At 36.1% G+C, this 20,967-nt stretch overlaps 2 protein-coding genes and 1 non-coding gene across 3 annotated transcripts; all 3 read right to left on the bottom strand.

The window, feature by feature from the left end:
• Positions 1-1,345: 1,345 nt before the first annotated feature.
• Smp_142750 (hypothetical protein) lies at positions 1,346-2,437 on the bottom strand (the record flags this gene model as incomplete). Its single annotated transcript, XM_018789795.1, has 2 exons — positions 1,346-1,507; positions 2,339-2,437. 2 exons carry the CDS (start codon positions 2,435-2,437, stop codon positions 1,346-1,348), a joined length of 261 nt encoding a protein of 86 aa, XP_018655202.1.
• A 1,681-nt stretch (positions 2,438-4,118) lies between these two features.
• Positions 4,119-4,216, bottom strand: Smp_tRNA_02147_Pseudo_CAA.1.1. Its single transcript has one exon. It is a non-coding gene (tRNA).
• Positions 4,217-6,719: 2,503 nt separating this feature from the next.
• On the bottom strand, positions 6,720-19,283 carry Smp_142760 (hypothetical protein; the record flags this gene model as incomplete). Its single annotated transcript, XM_018789794.1, has 3 exons — positions 6,720-6,886; positions 17,152-17,389; positions 19,110-19,283. The coding sequence occupies 3 exons, from the start codon at positions 19,281-19,283 to the stop codon at positions 6,720-6,722; spliced, it is 579 nt and encodes a 192-aa protein (XP_018655201.1).
• Between the last annotated feature and the right edge of the window lie 1,684 nt (positions 19,284-20,967).

The following is a 20,967-nucleotide window of genomic DNA, read 5'->3' as shown; positions in this document are numbered from 1 at the left end:
GTAAGTACTGAAACGGAATTTTATTCCACTATTCAATTTAAAGTTGATATATTACAAAGTTAAATACTACTTATTGGTAGAAATGCCAATGTATATTTGGAGTAAATTAATTACCCTTTACCTGATAGCCGAAGGAGATATAAACATATGCTTTTGAAATGTTTTAGAATAGATTAAAGTAAGATCTTGGTGGAGCTAATTTCTATGAATTATCTGCTTTCGAAACACCGATTGCCCTCTTGGTAAAAGCAAAGTCAACTTTCATTGAAGTAACGGTATACTGTTCACCATGATTACACTTCAATCATAACTTGCTTAATGTATCAACAAGGTATGAAAATATGCCCTGGTTAGTTATTAGATTAATAATCTCACATGATAACATATTTTCACATTATAAAAAAATAAAATAATTATGTTGCTACAACTAGTAATCAACTGTTTTATATATAGGTTGTTGAGTAAGTTCTGGGGATTTGACATCCCCAACACATCTATCTATTAAAGACTCGCTAATCAATAACATGTACCTAGTCATTAATCAGGAGCCTAATTTTGATCCTTTATTTCCTCCATAGCATAATGTCTCTGACTTGACCAATTACCCACCCACCCAGTACTATGAACCTTGATTCGGCAGCTACGTTCCTACAGATCCATTATTTGTTAGCCCCTCTCTATGCCCAGCCTTAAGTTCAGAAGTAGCAACCAGTTTCTACTGTATTTATATTTCAAACCTAAGTGGTTTATATACAGAAATCTTAGACCGCATTACATCACAAAATAACAATTATATATAAACAGGTCAAAATTGGCTGGATAGGGGAGACTTGATAATAAAAAAGCAATAAATTAAGAATAGTAAGTCGTATGTTAGTAGTTTACGGACTAAATGGAAGCTTATAATAAAAGAAATACATATACATAGCAATCTAGTTGCTCGGTAAGTACACAAAATTATCATTAATAATTCGGCAAGCCAGTCCCAACCACTATAATATTCGTTTAGTTATAACACTATCCATTTGTCCAAAACCGAAGTGATAGTAAACTTGTGATCCACTAGGTAGAAGTCAAGTGTTTTAACCACTAAGCTACTGTTCTACGGATATAATTATTTTTTAAGAATACAAAATTACGATAAACGAAGTGATGCGTTTAGTTTTCCTACGTTTTTTAATGTCTCAACTGCCTATTAAAATAAGAAGCGATAATAGACGTCATGCGCTGGGTCAAATTTAATTGTAGCTGTTAATAAAAAGTTAACAATGACAAAGTATGATATAAATTACATCATTCCAATAATTATTTTAACAGAAAAACATGTCTTTACTATTTACATAGTTCATTTAATGTCACATAAAAAATTGTTATTTGATGCTAATAACATTTTAGCATCTTGTTCCCTAAAATGAGCACTGTCTCCATTGTTTAGAAATGCTTCTTGCATTTCGCGTAGATTCATCTCCAGTTGATGACGTAATTTTCGTTTATTTTCTCTGAGAACCTAGAAAATCAGTAAATAAATGAAAGTATTCTTTAAGAGTTTGTTATAAAATAAACTACCATCATCGAAATATAACAGAATTCTTCGAGTTACTACTATCGAAAATGTCGAATTGGTTTGTAAATAACGATCGATTATAATCAGTTTCTCATTGTTAATTACAAGAAACTGAATAGAACGACAGTAGTGTGAAAGATTTTGCATTCTGTAGGCTTGATAGTTTAACCATGAAGACTTTTGACTGTTGTACTGTCAATTCAATTCGGTTATTTATTTACTTATAAGGAGTGGTTTACATTAAGTCATGAAACGTCAGAAATATAATATTTCTATTCATCGGGATATAACAAAAATAATATTTATTATTAATTCTCTACCCAATGCTCAATTTATTAGGAACCATTATATTCAACCTTGGCATTGATACCTATAATGGCTTAAGCGACTGAAATACTTTTTTTAATTAAAGCTCAATAAACTAAAATCATCTCATACAAATGAAAGTGTTTCATCACCTAATATACAGAAAAATGAAGCCAACTTGTCATCAATGCAGTAATAACGAATTTTTCAATCATAAGAATATTGATTGTAAACCGGATCTACGATTAATTAAAACAAAACAATCGGAACATGGAACACAATGAACATTGTCTCACTATAGCTTATGAAAATAAGCATAATATTATATTCTTTTAAAAATTAAGTTTCGGTCGAAATGTTTAGAAACAATACAGAAAGCTTATAAAGTAAGAAATAGTATGAGGATATGGATTTTTTATAAAAGCATTATACCTCTTATAGTTGGTTATATCATACATGTTAAATTACATGATGGACTAAGAATATATTTGAATTCGGACGTACTTTTTGTTCTTCACGCACACGAATCGATTGTTCTTCTCTTTCTTTATTTATCTTTTCATTCATTAACTCTAAGCGAATACGATGTCTATGGTTTTCAGACAGACATAAAATTGTCAAAAGAAAACGTTAAATCAGAATAATCAAGTCCATGATCAAAAGTGATAGAAACTTTTAAAGCAAATAAATAAATCCTCAATTATACCCATGAAAACAAATCTCCATAAAATAGCCAACCTAGTGGTTTAAAAGTTAGATGCTCATAGAAAGATCTGAGTTAGATCCTTGGTGGCCGGGTCGTGGATATGCATTGCCAATCAGCCTCATAATAGGATGAAAACTTTATCCAGTGTTTCTTGGTTTTCAATGGTTATCTAATTAAGATCATTTTCTGATATCACCTATGAAATTTGTTTTATTATCAGAGTCTAACATAATCATTACCATCAAAGCAACATATCCTCTTGTTCTACAGTGCAGAAAAGAGACAGTGACTACCATCCATCGTACATGTTAATTCTTCATAAACATTTGATACTTTAGCTATTTATGTTCAATGCATTGAAAAAATATCTCTAGTTTACTAAATATTCCTATGAATGCATTCAAAATAGAAGTTGTGTGAAGTAACTGTTATGACTTCGCCCTGTTAATTATCATATGATATGATCCCCAACGGAACACCGACTTATGTTACTTTGGCACTGTGCCAAACCCATGACGCACAAACCAGTACGAGCAGCCTAGAGTATTAGCTTATCGCCTAACTCAGATAGTTCAGTCCAGAACATCAATATCAGCCTCCGAGATATGAATCATGTATTTCAGACACTCAGTTTTCATACGAGAAAATCAGTCCTCATCATAACATAAAATAGAAACTAACAATCATACAAGATCAGGCGAAAGGTGGCTGTGGTTGTGAGAGACTGTAACTAATAAATTTGGGATTAACATAAGAATAGTAAACCGTATAATAGTAGTCAATAGGTTAAATGAAAGTTTATAATAAAAGGAATATGAACATACGAATAATATTGTTAATTTATAGATATACAATAGGAATACCTATATCATAACAGTCCATAAACAGATCCTAGCAGTGGCCATTCACTTATTCTTCGTTTGGATATAACAGTAACATTTCTTTTAAATTAGTACTTTGACATCAGCTCTACACTGGTGGTGTGTGGTAGTGAAAGTAAAGTATAATTGGTCGTTGAGCGTGCACAAACGTCCACATCTCATTGACTATTAAATATGCGATTTTCCTTCTTATCATTGATTTTCACTCTGGACTCACTGTGTGTGACTGCTTGTGATTGTACTGAATAAAGTATTCTCTAGTGTTAATCTCGTTCTCTATTTTGGGTTGCGAATCCTGGTTCTGGTATAACGTGATTAGTCTTATTAACGTATGATCGTAATAAACGTGTGAGAGAGGGAAATAATGCAAACCGCCCCGTCATATCAACAGATATGCACGTTTATTAATTAAGTATAAAATATATGCCTAATAAATGGTGGTATATCAATTCTGAAATATATATCACAATATTTCCTCTAAGGATAGTAGTCACAGTCACGTATTCAATGGATGTGAAATTAATATTTTAAAAAAATCACATAAATACTCAACAAATAATGCGAGTTCATTTTGTCATTAAGTTTATGTTTGTTGAGCACCAAGCTATTTTTTACCTTTAAAGAAAATATTGAGATAAACTTTTAAAATAAGTATGTATGTATTGGAGGTTGGATTCGAACCCACGCCCATGTCGTGGAACAGAACACCCAGAAGAACACTCTTGAGTCTGGCGCCTTAGACCGCCCAGCCACTCCGAAATCTACATATTAGTGTACAGCTAGGATGAGGAACTAATTGGAAAGAAATATTTCTTTGATCAGCTTGAGCTTCGAAATAAATGAAGATGTCTCATATTTTACAATTAATGAGCATAAATATCTTAGCAATCAACCTTGAAATATGACTAACAACTAATATCATAAACTTTAAACGGAGTTGGAAATGAAAATATGCTAGTACTCGTGTTCTAATGATTCCATAATTTTCTTTTTTTGTTCTTCCTTCTGGAGATTTTCTTCACGTTCTAGTTTTTTCACTTCCAGAAAATATTCTTTTTGTTTTTGAATTAGTTGCTGAAAAAACTGACGAAATATCTGAAATAAAAATTGAAAATCAATATAAATTAACATGAAAAGAAGTAGAGTGGTGTATGCTACTTAAGTCAACATCCATAAGTAGTATGTAACAGCAATTGGAAATGGAAAACCTGGCAGCAGAAGGCCAAGAATATCAAGTTGAAGAAAATAGAAAGGAATTGCGAACTGAAAAAATCATACAGAATGTGAAGGACAAATGATGGAAATTTACAAATGAGGTATTCAATGTATGGTTCGCACATATTATCAAGAAATTCTGTAATTTCGTATTTGGATGGGACTGTTTGTCCCCGCCTGTGTTCTTGCTCACTACAGTAGAATATAAAATATTGATTCTATTGCTAGACAATAAAAAATATAGCATATTTTATAAGTTTTTCAGTGTGAGTGGACTTTATAATTTGCAAGACGTTGATTCGTGGAAAAAGCCAAATACGTGTATGGCAGGCTGATTTAACAGAAATACCCGATGTTATTTACTTGTATTACAAAATAACTGTGCAGCATAAGTTTATTTTACTGGTAATAAAACTACTGATGTAGCGATTAAGTTAGTTATTGAAAGAGGGTTGGTTGACTATTTAAAGTACTTGATAGTCAACTAAATAGGTGAAGACTCAAATCACATTCCCATTAATTTAATTTGGTAGTATTGTGGTGTGGGCTACTTATATCGATATAAGTAGTATATATCGCGAGTGAGGAATAGAATATATAGCAGAACATTGGGAAGATCGAGAAGAGAAGAATAGAAATAGAGAGCGATTGGTGTGGAAATCCAGGAACAATGAAGCCTGAGACAATTAATGAACATTTTGCAAATAGAGTATCAGAGTATCGTTTTTGTATTTTATCAAGCAACTTTGTAATTTGTGTTAAATACATAATTGGTTGTCCTCACCTATGTTTTCATTTACTACAGTATCACTACATCTAACAGAATTAAACTGTCCCTCAATGACGGGTACATGAACTTGTACTCGATAAATGTATTATAACATGAATTTATTACTGGTTCAGAGTAACCGAAACTGTATAAACTTAATTTGAAACTTATATCAACTATTGAAATGTGTCAAGTTACTACTATTATTTAGTATTTATAGACTACTTAGTTCCTGAATCCCAAAATTTTATATATTTTCTTTCAATACTAAAGATTTTTTTAGTGCTACTAACACTACTATAGCTTCAACTACTCTGGGATTTGACTTGATAATTTCATATCTCTGTGTTAACATGGTATAGTAACTCAAACAAATGCATATATGCGCCAAGGGTTTAAGGAACATATGACTAACTAAATGAGTTGGGCGGAAGAAATGTAGAGATTTAATATGGAAAGCCAATTAGAAGTAGCCTAATAAGTAGGTCGATCGATAGTAATCAGCAGTGACCTAGAGTAATCAGCAGTGACCTAGAGGACATGTGCATTTCATTGGCTAAGAAATGGATCGATTTCCTAAGGATTAGAGTGATATATATATATATATATATAAGTATTTGTGCATTCTATTCGGTAGTCCAATACACTTTCCCGCTCGCACTTGTATTCTCGCTCGAGTAGTCAGTTGGGAGGTTAGTGCGTAGCACACCATGTATCACTATCAGATTTCGCATACCGAACGTCAAAAAAGCATCTATTATTCTTCAAGATTATCCGGTACAGTTCGTTAGGACCGTACATTTGGTGCGTTGAAGTGTTAATTTATAAACGGAAGGTGGATGAATATCAACGAAATACTTCATAGTGTTCTATTCATGTTTATATTTGCTCACGTTGATTTTACGTTAATCCTTCACTATTCTCAATACCAGTTTTGCAAATCGTTTTTCTAAAACCAACTTCTGTGATAATTTTAAATATTTGGAGCCGTTACTGTCATTCTCCTTTTCTCCCACCACTCACCCACTATTAGTCATATTTATTGTACACAGTCTTAGTCAATCGGTTTTTAATATTGCTTCAATATACATATTTGACTGACACAGAGATAGATAAGTGAGAAAACGACGATAACACCTCTCTGTAAGATTTAACTTGACAAATGCAAATGAATCTACTCATCTGATAAATCTCAGAACTTGCAGAATGATTTTAAATAAATTTTAGTTGACTTGGAATTATTACTAAGATAGTGTATGAGACTAAACTGTAGGAATACTACGTTTTATTGACTTCCATACCTACCTTTTCATCAGTATTAACCTTGGCAATTTTTTTCAGACGAAATTCACGGACAAATTCGTCGAAATATTTCCGAGCTCTAATTAACTGGAATTTTTTCTCTCTCGCTTCTCCTCGAATACGCTTCTCCACGGTTTCATTAGCTCTTTGTGTTCTGAGGTTTCAAATTGACGGGTCATAATGAACTAACTGTGCAAGGCGACGTCTCTGTCTTTCCTCAATACATTGTGAATGAGATTCAGGAACATGTGTGGGAGATAGACCAGAAGAGGGATTGCTTGAAAGCTGTCTCATTAGGCTTACTTTGTGTTTGAAAAGGAAATAATTTAAACAATTGTAAGTTCAAAATCACCAAAATACTCTAGTGGTAGTAGTAATAGTAGTAGTAGTAGAAAAACATAGATTTTTGCTGCACTTAAAACTTAACATTATAGAAATCAAATAGCAATACTGAAACAAATACAAACCAAGCGAATATGTTAAGGGAAGCTTGTACTATCTAGAAGTGACGTAATTGCCTGATAAACACGAGTGGAAAATTATTATCTAAATAACCATAACTTGCAAATTATAAAACAATTTATCACAGACATTAAAAGAATTTCAGTGACCAATTTACGAAAGAAAGTTGAAAATGAGCGAGGTTGGTATTTTTAAAGCACGATTTCGAATAGTTAGGGAACGTAATAAACTAAGTAGTAATTACAATTCTTAGAATAACATTAATACACTTGAAATATAAAATTTTGGTAAGAACTAATGTATCACTAACTATTCTTTTGAATATCTGCATTTAGATTGTAATGGCTTTGCTTCGTTAATCAGTCACATTTGTATGAACTAACGATTCCTATGTACCTGATGACTGCTTGATTTTGAATTCCAAATACAATACGTTCGTTCGTGCTCATCTAGTACTTCTTGGTTAAACTGCGTTATTCCTGGGATTCCTAGTTTGTACTATAATTCAAATACTTCTAATTATCACATTGGCGTCGCGATGGAGCCTGTGATGGGACGGTTGGATACACATTTAGATTTTATTGTTTTTGAGGATTACATGGAGAGGTTCGAAATCTGGGCTACGACCAAGGAAGATGTTGAGGATTTTAATATTGTGGCCCATTTCCCTACATTCATCGGAAAAGAAGCATATAGCTTAATAAAGACTGGCATTTCCAGAAAACCGATTTCACTCCCTTATGCAACTCTCAAGCAACTACAAATGGACCATGTAAAGTATACAAATTTCGAATGCGGTAAAGGAGAAAAATTAAATGAAACCACTCGCCAGGACATCAAGAATTCCACTACTTTACTACGTCACTGCAGTCCAATATGTAATCAAAGTTATTCAGATAACAATTCATTAAAATGTGAAACAGTTCACGAAGATGAGCACAAGTTTGGTAAATGCTTGTTCTGTGGCAGGTTTCACCCATGTAATTCATGTGTATTTCCTAATTCTAAATGCTTTAAATGTGGTAAAACTGGACATATTCAGTCCGTTTCTAGTAGCATGGTTCATTTCGCTGAAACTAATGCTAAAATTTGTGATCGTGATCCTACTAAGTTGGATGTTTTTAATGATAAATTATCTTTATCTAAGACTTCGAGAAGCCGTATAGTGTCACATAGCGGTCCATAGTCAAATGAAACCCAGAATCATTGTGAGACAAATGTTTTTAACCAACTAACTGCTTGCCAGATTTCTCGTGTTGTTGTACCAGATGTGGTTTACCATAATGATTCACATATTTCTGATGACATTTCTTACAACTCTGAGAATAATATGTTGAATGAGTCAAATCATGATCAAACACCGGATTCACTTTCGGTAGATGCTGATTTTTCTAATGATCCATTATTCTCTAATGAAATTCTTAGTAAATTTGAGAGAAACATTTCCGAAAACTCAAATTCTGATATCATATCAAATGTGATTTGTCCTCACAATGGATTTATCTCTAGTGATATTCCTAATGAGTGTGACAAATATGTTCCAAATGAGTCGAATTCCAGTCATATTTCTGATGTTATTGTATCAGATGTTGGATACTCTCACAACCAATGTATGTTGAGTAGAATCTCTAGTCAGTGGTATGATGAATCAGAGGGAATAGCAAGTTTTACCGAAGTAATCAGAAAACCAGTTTACCCAGATATGAAGTTTGCACAGGCAGAAAATTCAAATCGAAAACAAGATAATCCTAACGGGTATGAGGCAGATGCATATTTTCCACTTGATTGTCTTGCAGTTAACTCAAGCCTAGGTTAATCACATGTGCTAATTACACATATCAAGGTATATCTATCTGTGTATTCTAATATGAAAAGCAAAAGGAATATGTGTCATATTTTTTATGCAAGTCAAATTCACATGATGGAATGTCTCAAATTATATGTCCGTGTATATCCACAAATACATATATTAATCGAAGCATGAGATATGAGATATTACAAATGGGGAACGTCAAATTGGTTATAACACTACGACGTAAGGACCCATGTTATATAGGAAGATGTTCTAGGGATTTGTATACTCGGGCTCGTGAGCACCTCCCAGTGTGGTTAAGCAAAGGTGTAGTCAAAACGGTTAACAGCTCCATTTTAGCCCATTTAGTTCAGACGGGACATAGAGCCAACATGGAGCAATCTTTCACAATGATATATCGTGTTAACAGCAATCTACCTAATTCCGTCAGACTGAGAATACTGCAGACGGCCGAGGCAATTGCTATCCGGATCAAAAAGCCAGAGCTTTGCATCCAAAAGAAATATGTCCAGCCGCTCATTTTACTCTGGCCAACTAACTCGTTAATAATCAATTTTTTTAATATGGTGACATTAATTTGATTATTGTTCACTTTTATATCTTAAACTTATTTTATCTACACATCTTACCAGTCATGATTATTATTATTATTACACTTGCTAACCTTTTAGAGAAATTTATTCAGCATCCACCCTATTTACTATATCTGACCTATTTCATACTATTCTACATATTACGTAATTTCTGATTTGTAATCCCATTGTTCTATCTCACCACCATGTCAACTATATATATTCCGATCATTTATCTTACGATTTTATTTCACTTATAAACTGACTCAAGTTAACACTACATATTAATCATCCCAACATTAACAATTCGATTTTATTTTATATCACAAACACTCCTTGATTCACATGTAACAGTTTCTTAAATGATGTACCCTGCCTTAAACTTGGCCAATTTTATATGGATTATTAATTTATAATTGTAGGACCTGATGAGAAATTATTGAAAAGAATATTATCAGAAGGGGACTTGTGGAGATTTCAGTATTTTTCAAAGTTGAAATCATGAGTCAATTGAAGCTAGACCACCAAGGGAAACCTGGAAGCACTGTACGGCCGTTTCGTCCTATTATGGGACTCCTCAGCAGTGCGCATCCACGATCCCGCACTCGCAAGATTCGAACCCAGGATCTACCGGTCTCGAGCCAGAGCCCTTAACCGATAGAAAATTGATTTCAACTTTGAAAAATACTGAAATCTCCACAAATCCCCTTCTGATTATAATCATATGCCCACTAGTGACTGACTTCAAGATACATGTCCTGGAGTTCTAGTGGGAAGCAGTGACCAGTGGAGTTCAACCATTTCTGTTGTGAGATAACAACTCACTGAAGACAATTGGTGAATGGTCGCTCATAATTCACGGATCGGTTGAAGATAGACATTAACACCTTTGGATGCCGGCTCAGTGGTCTATCGGTTAAGGGCTCTGGCTCGAGACCGGTAGGTCCTGGGTTCGGATCTCGCGAGTGCGGGATCGTGGATGCACACTGCTGAGAAGTCCCATAATAGGACGAAACGGCCGTCCAGTGCTTCCAGGTTTCCCTTGGTGGTCTAGCTTCAATTGACTCATGATTTCAACTCTGAAAAGAATATTCTTCGTTCATATAATTGTATTTTAATATGATGTGGATTCTTCGGCGATCAACATTTTAGCTAGAGTCTGTCATGTGATCAAGCTTACATGTTTATATAGATATAGTAGTAATGATAGCAATACAAAGAAATATACGAATTGTTACTGTTCGAATTTTATTTATTTTATTCACAATGGGAATCTTTAATAACATAAATATTGGTACAAGGGGCACCAGATATATGTGCGCCTCACAAATCTCATTCGATTTGTGTGAGGGCTGTGGTACTACCTAGGTGCCCAAACTGAAGTAGGTGGTTTTCTTGAGGGGGGGGCCACACCCGTAGCCTTTGACCCGAAGGTCTAACCCACGAGACAGTGGAGCATCGTAAGGAGATGCAGTCCCATGGTAGCCGGTGACCAACTAAAATTCCATACACCATTTGTCCCCTCAGGATACTGGAGCCCATGTGAACCATTGGTTTGGAATCAGGGTTTTCCAACTCCCCTAGGTGGACTCTCCGTGCCCACCAACCCCGTTAAAGAGCTGGACATCCGCTTTTCGCCCTCTCAATTTCGTAAACACCCCCGCCACGAGAAGGCAGTGAGTAGGATTTCCCTGGCAGAGACTATATACGCGTGGCTATGTGAGAGCATTTCGAGAGGGAGAGCGGACTCTCCCCACTCTCGGCTGTACCACGGCATTTGGGGGCTACTGTTCGAATAATGTTGTCTGTTAAGTAAGTTAATAAAAAGGGCTTAACTAAAATTAACCATAATCAAAGTTGATTGTAGGATAGTTGCTATAATGTCAATCGGAAATCTATCATTCTCCCTTAAGTCAAACAGGTCATTTCTAATCTCTGTCAAAGTCTAAAGATTTTGATAACCAGTATTATATATACATATTTGTATTTCACGAAAAACTATACTGAAATCAATAAGTTTGGTAATTCCTGACTGAGCATATGGAAATCTTCGGAGAATTATAAGGCCTATTTAACTACGGACATGCAAATTCCATCTGTGAAATCAGCATCCTAAGGTATTTATCTATTGAATTAAGGACAAATGAGATATTTCACTCAGCTGTTGATTTTCCTTAGTGTTGAAGAGGTTCGAACTACAGTTCAACTCGATTAAAATAATTCCAGTCAGATTCATCGGAACCTCATAAACAAAATAGGAATTATATTCTTTTGAATTAAATAGAACCGATGACCTTTATACCTTGGGAGAATCTTTCAGGAGACCAAATCTAATTACCTAAAGATTATTAAATTTGTGGTAAAAGCACTAATCTGACAGATTATTTATTTACTTACTTATATCACATAAATAAAAAGCCAAAAATAAGAGCACGGGAAGTGAATTGATGATGTTGCGAAGGGACAGAAAGATTACACAATCAACTAACTAATAAGAACATTATTTATTAAAAGAAAATAACCAAAGTTAATTTCGTCCAGGTATACGATTCATTCTACCTTCACAAAGAATCTAAGTAAATTATTAAGCCACCAAGTTCCATGGCACGCACGACTCCAGCCAGAAATTCGTGATGGGAAAAAAACACCAATGCTATATACGTTCAATTCCACTGTGTTATATTGTCAACAAATTTATCCTATGAATTCCGTGCCTAGTTATATAATCAGCAAATAATGAGCAGTTTAAAACCCACTATAATGACGTACAGGATGTCTAAACAGTAGAAGCAAATGTTTCAAGATAGTAACATCAACTGGACTGCCATTACTGTACCATACCTCGAATGTGAGACGTCTCTGGAAGACTACGATGACCAAACACAAGCAGTTACTGGAAATTCCCAACTTGAAGAATCCAGGATTCATAGGTATATTTTATTTGCGTACTCTATCTCCGTGAGAGTAGTCCTAGGTAAGAGCTGAAGTGGTCATCATTAGGAGCGCATCCATGACGAAATTAAACTAAAATGGGAAGAATGTGCAGTCTTGGTGAATGCCACTTGGCGTGAACGATTACAATGACACTGCTGTAAGTTGTCATTGAATCAACAGTGATCAAACAATGACTCTGTTGGGTTGATCCTGAAAATTCCTCGCAATAGACATGACAAGCTCAGGAAACATTAAGAAGCATTTTATCCAATCAGCGTTTGATTAGGAGTTTTGCTAGGAGCATCGCGAAAATGAGAAGTCACCTGTAGAGGTTCTGATTGGCTGATCACTACACTGCTGCTATGTTTAGTAGTATTCTAGAATTTTCAGGAAAACCCAAGAACTTCTAGAATACTATAAAAACCCTATATTTTCTGTACATAAATGAGCCTTTGGAGTAAAGTGCTTCTCGTATATTTTGCGTGTTTTCTGTCGTGTTCAAGTCGCTGTGCAGTTGTAGCTTGGGGTTACGAGACTAGCTTAGGATCCGAGTATAGCGTTCAATTAACAGGACTTATCAGACTCTCTTGTAAGTTTATTTAATTCTTCAGTATCCCTTACAAAAATAAACTATCAAAAACCTGTAAATCAGTAAGGTCAGATGACGAAAAATGACTACCATTGTGTGTCGTCAAGTATGATTAAGCTTCGAGACCTGAGACAAATGAGAATTCCACCTGAAAACTGCTTGACATTTTTATTTTCGCTTTTTTCCGAGCTCTACTTGCTCCTTTAATGACTATGAAAGCTAATATTTTAGGGATTATATTAGTATGAGATTGATAAATATATCAGATAGATAGTGAGAAAACTCTAATAATAGTCATCGACTAAGTATTAGCCTGTTTGGAGCATATAAACCCCCTGATTATAATCAATAAGCTATACACAATGAATAAGATGACGAATCCTTATGCATATTATCTTATATCAGTCCTCAGTAAATGTGAATGCATCAAACATACAACACCTTAAAATAAATTGTGGCTCAATAATACAAAAAATAAAGTTGCGATACTAAGGCCAACTAGTGAAGTAATACCAGTTATCTGGACTCATTGGTACAAAGAAATGCTTAGTGTCGTACGTTCAACTTACCTCTCCCTATGACAGTGATTAGTAAGTTTCGTTCGAATAGTTATCCATTAAAAATTCGTATGAAATCCCGACCCGATCGTTGCTGATACCTTGACGTAGTTGCCGGGCTTGCCTATCGTGATGAACCAATCGAGCTATACTGGCTGGAACAATCGTTCCTCAAGGTCCTACCATGCCAGACAGGTCGGTTGAAGAGCGGTAAGACCAAAAGCAGCAATCCAAAGGTTCGAAGGCGAAGTCATACTGCTGACTGTACAGAGGTGTGACAGCAGTAAGGTGTTTCCTTCAGACAACCAGCATAACAGCGATGCTGCCTTCCCACAAGGAGGGGTGGGGTTAGAAAAGTCGACCCTAAAAATGCACACCTTGCCTTATCCCACGGGTATCCGTCTCCGGTGGTAAGGTCCCAACAAGTAAGGAGCTAACACAAAAAGGTCGTGTGTGACCGACCTCCAGCAGCTGTACCTTGAGCACTGCGGTCACGTTCTCAGGTCATTAAGACCACTTCTAACCCTATTTCCTTTTCAGGTACCTCTAGAGGAACCCTTCTACGGTGTGGGCGACCGGGAAGTGACAACTGCCCTCATACCTCTAACAACACTCAAGACCACTGTATTCATTATCAATCTCCTTCTTCAATTCCTACTATTCCTTCTACGTCGACTTCCAACACTAAACTTCCTCTTTCGGTTTCCTCCTCAAGTGTCACCATGGCCAACGATTCTAGTGCGCGAAACACTGTCCCAGGTCTACTAAAACCTCGCTCCAAACTACACATTGGAGCCTTCAACGTACGTACCCTAAGTCAAATCGGTCAACAGGCTTCTTGGCTAAGACCCTAGAATCTCGTACCATTGATATATGCTGTATCTCCGAAACACGCATACAGAATCCTAGTGTGGTCATTCACTTGACCTCACCTCGCCAAAATGGACAGCCAACGAAATACACCCTCCGTGTATCTGGCGACTCTATGGCTAGTTCTCGTGGACTTGCAGGTGTAGGCATAGGACGAGAAAGCCAAATGTAAATTCCAGGAACAACTGAGTTCACATCTAGGCAATTCTGTAAACGAGACTGACCCAGATGCTGCTTGGAAAGATATACGAACAGCTGTGGAAACAGCAGTAACATCTATTAGTCATTTAAACCATAGGGTTCCAAAAGACCAATGGATTTCTTCTAAGTATATTTCACTGATGGATTCGCGTAAATTCATCCCATCAGGCTCTGAATACGACGAAGAGCGTAAACAAATCAGATCCAGGTTAACCAAAAGCCTAAGGGACGATCGTCAGCAGTGGTGGGCAACGAAAGCAAAAGAGATGGAAGAGGCAGCGGCTGTAAGCAACACCAGGCAACTCTTCAGACTAATAAAAGAAACAGGAATTAATAAGTCAAGTGTAAGTGAGACAATATCGGAAAAAGACGGAACCCTTATCTGCTCTCAGCACAGACGTTTAGAACGATGGGCGAATCACTTATAGGAGCAGTTCAAATGGCCTTCTGCTACTCCACAACTACCCACCATATCCAAACATCGTGAGTGGAACATTAAAGAAGGTCCCTCGACTCTGACTGAAGGTCATAAAGCTGTAGCTAATCTGAAATGAGGAAGATCAGCTGGTCTATATGGATTGGCTCCAGAGATCTTTAGGATTGTGGTCTAGTTTTAGCGAATAGGTTGACTAATATTTTAATTAAAATCTGCTAACTAAATTTAATCCCATCTGATTGGTCGTAATCACTGGTTGTCTCGATACATAAGAAGGGGTCAAAACATCCTGTGATAACCATAAAGGGATTAGTTTAACTAATATAGCGTCTAAAATACTAGCCTTAATAATTATCGGATGCCTAACAAAGACTCGTGAACTGCGAACACCAGAAAATCAGGCTGGTTTCACACCTGGTCGTGGATGCACCGATCACATATTTTCTATTCGTCAGGTCTTAGGACACAGGTATACTTATCGGCTTCCGAAAATCGTGGTCTTTCTTGACTTAAAAGCAGTATTTGGCTCTGTAGATTGAGAGGTTCTGTGACAGTGTTTGTCATTGGAAGGCGTATATCAGAAGTACATAAACCTTGTGAAGGCTCTTTACTCGAACACTACTAGTCGAGTGAGAGCTTATGGCGAACTGTCATATTTTACAACCTCAAGTGGTGTCCGACAAGGCTGTCCACTATCCCCATTTTTGTTTAACTTCATTATAGACCTATTGCTAGAAATAACACTCTCGTCGACTGAATTTTCAGGAATTGATCTCCAACCAAGAGGTCCACCTATCGACTTAGAATACGCAAATGACATAGTCCTGTTTGGTGAAGACACTGATAAAATGCAGTCTTTTGGTAAAACTAAGCAACAATACCAGGATGTTTAGAATGCGTTTCTCCTCCTGTAAATGCAAGTTGTTGCTCCAGGACTGGGCTGCGCCAACACCTGAACTAAGGGTAGAGAGTGAAGTAGTCGAACGCATCGACAACTTCACTTATCTTGGAAGTCTGATCAGCCCTAATGGGTTGGTGTCTGACGAAATCTCAGCACGGATTCAAAAGGCTCGTTTGGCTTTTGCCAACTTCCGTCACCTATGACGAAGACGAGATATCCGTCTATCAATTGAGGGACGAGTATACTGTGCAGCAGTTCGCTCTGTTCTACTTTACGGCTGCGAGGCAAGGCCATTAAGAGTAGAAGATACTCGTAAGTTACTAGTATCTGACCACAGATGCCTTAGAAATATTGCTCGCATCTGCTGGGATCACCGGATAAGTAATAGTGAGGTTAGACAAAGGGTATTAGGAAATGATGGTAAATCAGTTGATGAGGTCATGAATCTTCATCGACTGAGATGGTTGGGCCACGTGTTACGTAAGCCTGAACACCGATTACCACGACGCGCTATGCTGACTAGTATTGGGGATGGTTGGAAGAGAGTTAGGGGTGGCCAAACCAAAACGTGGCATCAGAGCATGAAGTCACTAACTTCTAGTCTGAGCCATATTGGCAGATGCAGACTACTTGGTTGGGGTCCGCGTCACTATCGTAACCAATGGTTGGAGACTCTAGGTGATATGGCTCAGAATCGATCACAATGGTGCAGGTGTATACACTACTTATCTTCCCTCAAACCTTGAGATTAAAATTGCTTCATAACTTTCTTCCTTCCTATACTATATCCTTATATACAACCTATCTTTTATATATTGCCACCACTAAATTAACTATTTCTATGAATCCGGTGTTCATCTTGTTGTGCTAACGAGGTATGGCAACTTGGACCGATGCATATATGTGCCTGGTCCTACGTTGTAGCTGACTGATGGAATCCTGATACTTACTACAAAAACTATTGAATGAACAGTTAACAAGACGCTGTTTTATCACGACTAAGTGAGAATTTACTGTAATCAATACATGGGAATTTCAGCAATGAAAACCTATCTTCAAAAAATGCAACTTACATGCCTTTTTGCGCAAAACCCGCTCTTCGTGTTCATCTAAATCCAATTTAGGGAATCCATTTAATAATTTATAAAACGATTGATTGGACAGAACTTCATTTTCTTCAGTAGAACTGATAGGGCAGGGTATAGTTGAATGCTTATTGGAATAAATATGCAATGGATCCACTAAAGGTTTGGCATGTAATTTAACTACACTTTTGCAATCGCAGTGACAATTGTTAGAGGGACGCTTTAACTGAGATCACATTTTAGGAAGGAATAAAATAAACTCCGGTAATGGATTTAAATAAATTTATGGTGAATAAAGCTTTAAACAAATATTAATGTTGCACAGATTATCTCATATTATCAGCTAGAATGATATACTTATCTTTGTCCCCCAAGTTTTAAAACAATTAGTATGAACCTTTTGACTTTCAACTACGAGATTAAATGTGAGCAGGTATTAATTTGGATCTCTTGAATACAACTTTCTCGGAACTTAGAACTTATTACCATATATTGCTTTTATTTAAATGTAAGCATAAAAAGTGATGGACAACTAAGCTGGTGCATTTTTACTTTTTCTATTTAGTTTGACTGAAGGCTTCAGTGTCTAAACTACAGTGTCGATTAGATTGACGAATGAGTGTTCCGATCTTGAGTCAGTTGTATATGTAAGAGAAAGCTTGTTTATTTTATTGTCATGTTTGTAATCAATTTTTAAGTCTCAAAGTCATCAGAAGTCTCTGCTTATCCATATCATAACAGAAAGCTTATTAAAAATTTAATAGTCCAGATTGTTAAAGACTGGTTATATTTTAAAAATCGATTTCTACTTACACTCAGTGGCAGGTTGTGGAGTGTATATAGTTGCCAGAGCGCATTATATGTGTCGAAGATAAAGCGGAAATTTAGTATCAGTTATATGTATTGAAAACCACTTATGTCACTTGCCTTACAAAAAGTTGATAAATCTTAATAGGTTTCAGGTTAAGTGATACAGCATCGATTCATGAAATTATAAACTGAAAGTGACACCAATTGATCATCATTGAAATGTATATTTTCTCAGATTACAACACTCACATTCCACATAGTGGTTATACGGTTGAAATTATTTTAAATAGTATATAAATGGACCGAAAGTATTAACCATGATTATATGAAGAAATTAATCTCTAAATAATCATCTTTAGATCGATAAAAACCTAACACCGCAAAAATTATTCCGAATTTTTTTGAATGACTTGTGGAAACTAGTCTAATTTAAAGGTGTCTTCAGCCACAAACTGACGTATACCAAACAGCAGCTGAAAACTAGAGAGGACCAAATAAGTTCTCATGCTCTGTTTGGACCTTTTTAGCCGTACCCATAACCTCACCAGGGATAGCACGTAACATTCAAGCCAGTGATCCACCTTTTGAACTTCGATTAATTTATGATTTAACATAACAGTCATTTGATACTATCGGTAAACAACCGCCTCACTTCAGACCTAGATGAGTCCCACCAACCATTTCTTTTGTAACAAGTTACCAGTAAATACAATTGCTAATTAATCTGGTGAATTGTAGAGATTATTTTGATTTGAGGACGAGTTCTATTCTTAGCGAAGTTAAGGGTGCACACTGATAATAGGTGACTGACTAGGGCAAAACAACTTTTCAGTGTGCTTTAGTTCCCAAGTTCACTTCATTTCATAACTGAAACTATTTCAAACTGTTTATTAGTTTTTAATAAACTAGTGGTCAGTAGTTAGTGATCTAAAACAATAAATAAAGACTGTATATTCAACGGCTAAATTTTTCTGTGGTGTTCTAGTGAGCTCTTTCGATTTTGAGACTAACATAATATGCATGATAGTAGCTAGAATATGAAAAACCTGGTTGACTTAATATTTTATTCCTACATATATTTGTTGCGAAATCGTACAACATATTGACCGAAATCCAAAAACATCTAGCGAATCTACCTGTTCAGTACGAAATGAGTTTGACCGAGTTAGTATAAACACACCACCACTTTTTGGATTATTTCCGTCAATCGGGATACTAGGTAAGAATGTTTTGAGTTTTTCTTGAAGATAAGCCAACCTAGCAACACTACTTTCTGTAGTTCTATCCATATTTTGTAATTTAGACTCCATATTATCGTGTGATCGTGTTTCAAAATTATTTTGTGATTCATGAAGTAGAATCGGCAAGGAATTTTGTTGAGAGTATGAGTTACGAACGTTTTCAAGTTTACATGACACGTTTCCACACAATTCATCTGGGTTTCTGAATAAATCAAGATGAAAATAATGACTAATAAATGGTCAGGTTAGTATATGTCACCAATTAACAAACACCGGTTAATGAAAAATTATATTATTTGAAAAAAGCTTCATACACTGCCTGCACTATGGTAACTAAATCCCTCTTGTATTCGCAAGCACAGACAAAAGAAAAGGTTTAGGAGTAGAGTTACCAACCCAACGTCGTAAAAAAGAACCACGACAAAAATCTCCAATCAGAAAAAAACAATTAAATCCTATCCTGTGAGTTGAATAGTCTTCATATGTAAGAATTATGTCATCTATTTGGTGTACCAAATAGAGATCTTCATCTACTGGTTTCTGACGATATACCCAATACTTCCCTTTTAAAGAGCCTATAGATAAATCATAACTTCAGCAAGATATAAAACTGATCCACCGTAAAGTATTCTAACTTAAACCATCAACTTGGATTAACCACAAGAAATAACAGAAAAATATGGTGCGTCGATGTCACTACATTATGACAAAGACTCAACTAGTTGGTTTTAAAACATAGTAGCTGCTATTTCGTCGGCTATCACAACAAGCGACCAAGCGCAAAGATAGCTCACGGGAGATTATTTCTACATTAATGCACATTGAATACTAATTAATCAGTTTTTCACACACCATTATCCCCTTAAGGTTGAAATATAAAAGGAGCAAGATTGGATTTATACAGAAAGTTCATAGTCAGTCAGTCAGTCAGTTACAACGTAGAACTTCGTACGTACGTACATCAGTTCGAGCTGCCATACCACATTAGCACAGAGATGAAGTTGTCGATTCAAATCCCATAGTGGTAGAAGTAGTAAGAGTATAAGTATTATGTGAAAGATAAGGGTTTGAAGATGTTATTGGAGGAGTATAATCCAGTGTAATAAAATTGGAAAGAGGAAAATGATAGAGACATGAAGAATTCAGAAGATTAGAATTTGGTAGAACACAAAGAGTGAATGCACCTTCGCCATTGCAAACGATTTTGAGCCATGTCATTCAAGGTCTCTAACCATCGGTTGCTATCATCTCGTGAATCCCAACCAGGTAGTCTACACCTACCAACACGGCCCAGTCCACTTGTCAGTGACTTCATGGATTTTTGCCATGTTTTGGTCTGGCCGCCCCAAGCTTTCTTCCAACCTGCTCCTACACCATAAAGCATTGCACGTTGGGGCAGTCGGTGGTTGGGCATACGTAACATGTGTCCCATCCATCTCAACTGATGAAGTTTCACTACTTCATCAATCGATTTGCCATCCTTACCTAGTACCCGTTTCCTAACATCTGCATTACTTACCCGGTGGTCCCAGGATATACGAGCAATGCTTCGAAGACACCTATGATCGAATACTAGTAGCCTACGAATATCCTCTACTATTATCGGCCATGTTTCACTGCCATAAAGTAGGACGGAACGGACTGCTCCACAGTAAACCCGTTCTTTTGTTGCTAGACGGATATCTCGCCTACGCCATAAATGGCGCAAGTTGGCGAAAGCTAGACGAGCCTTATGTATCCGTGCTGAGATTTC

Source organism: Schistosoma mansoni, chromosome W, assembly GCF_000237925.1.
Source record: "Schistosoma mansoni strain Puerto Rico chromosome W, complete genome".
Lineage (NCBI taxonomy): Eukaryota > Metazoa > Platyhelminthes > Trematoda > Strigeidida > Schistosomatidae > Schistosoma > Schistosoma mansoni.
The sequence above is the reverse complement of the archived record's forward strand: the minus strand, read 5'-3'. Positions and strand labels throughout refer to the sequence as shown.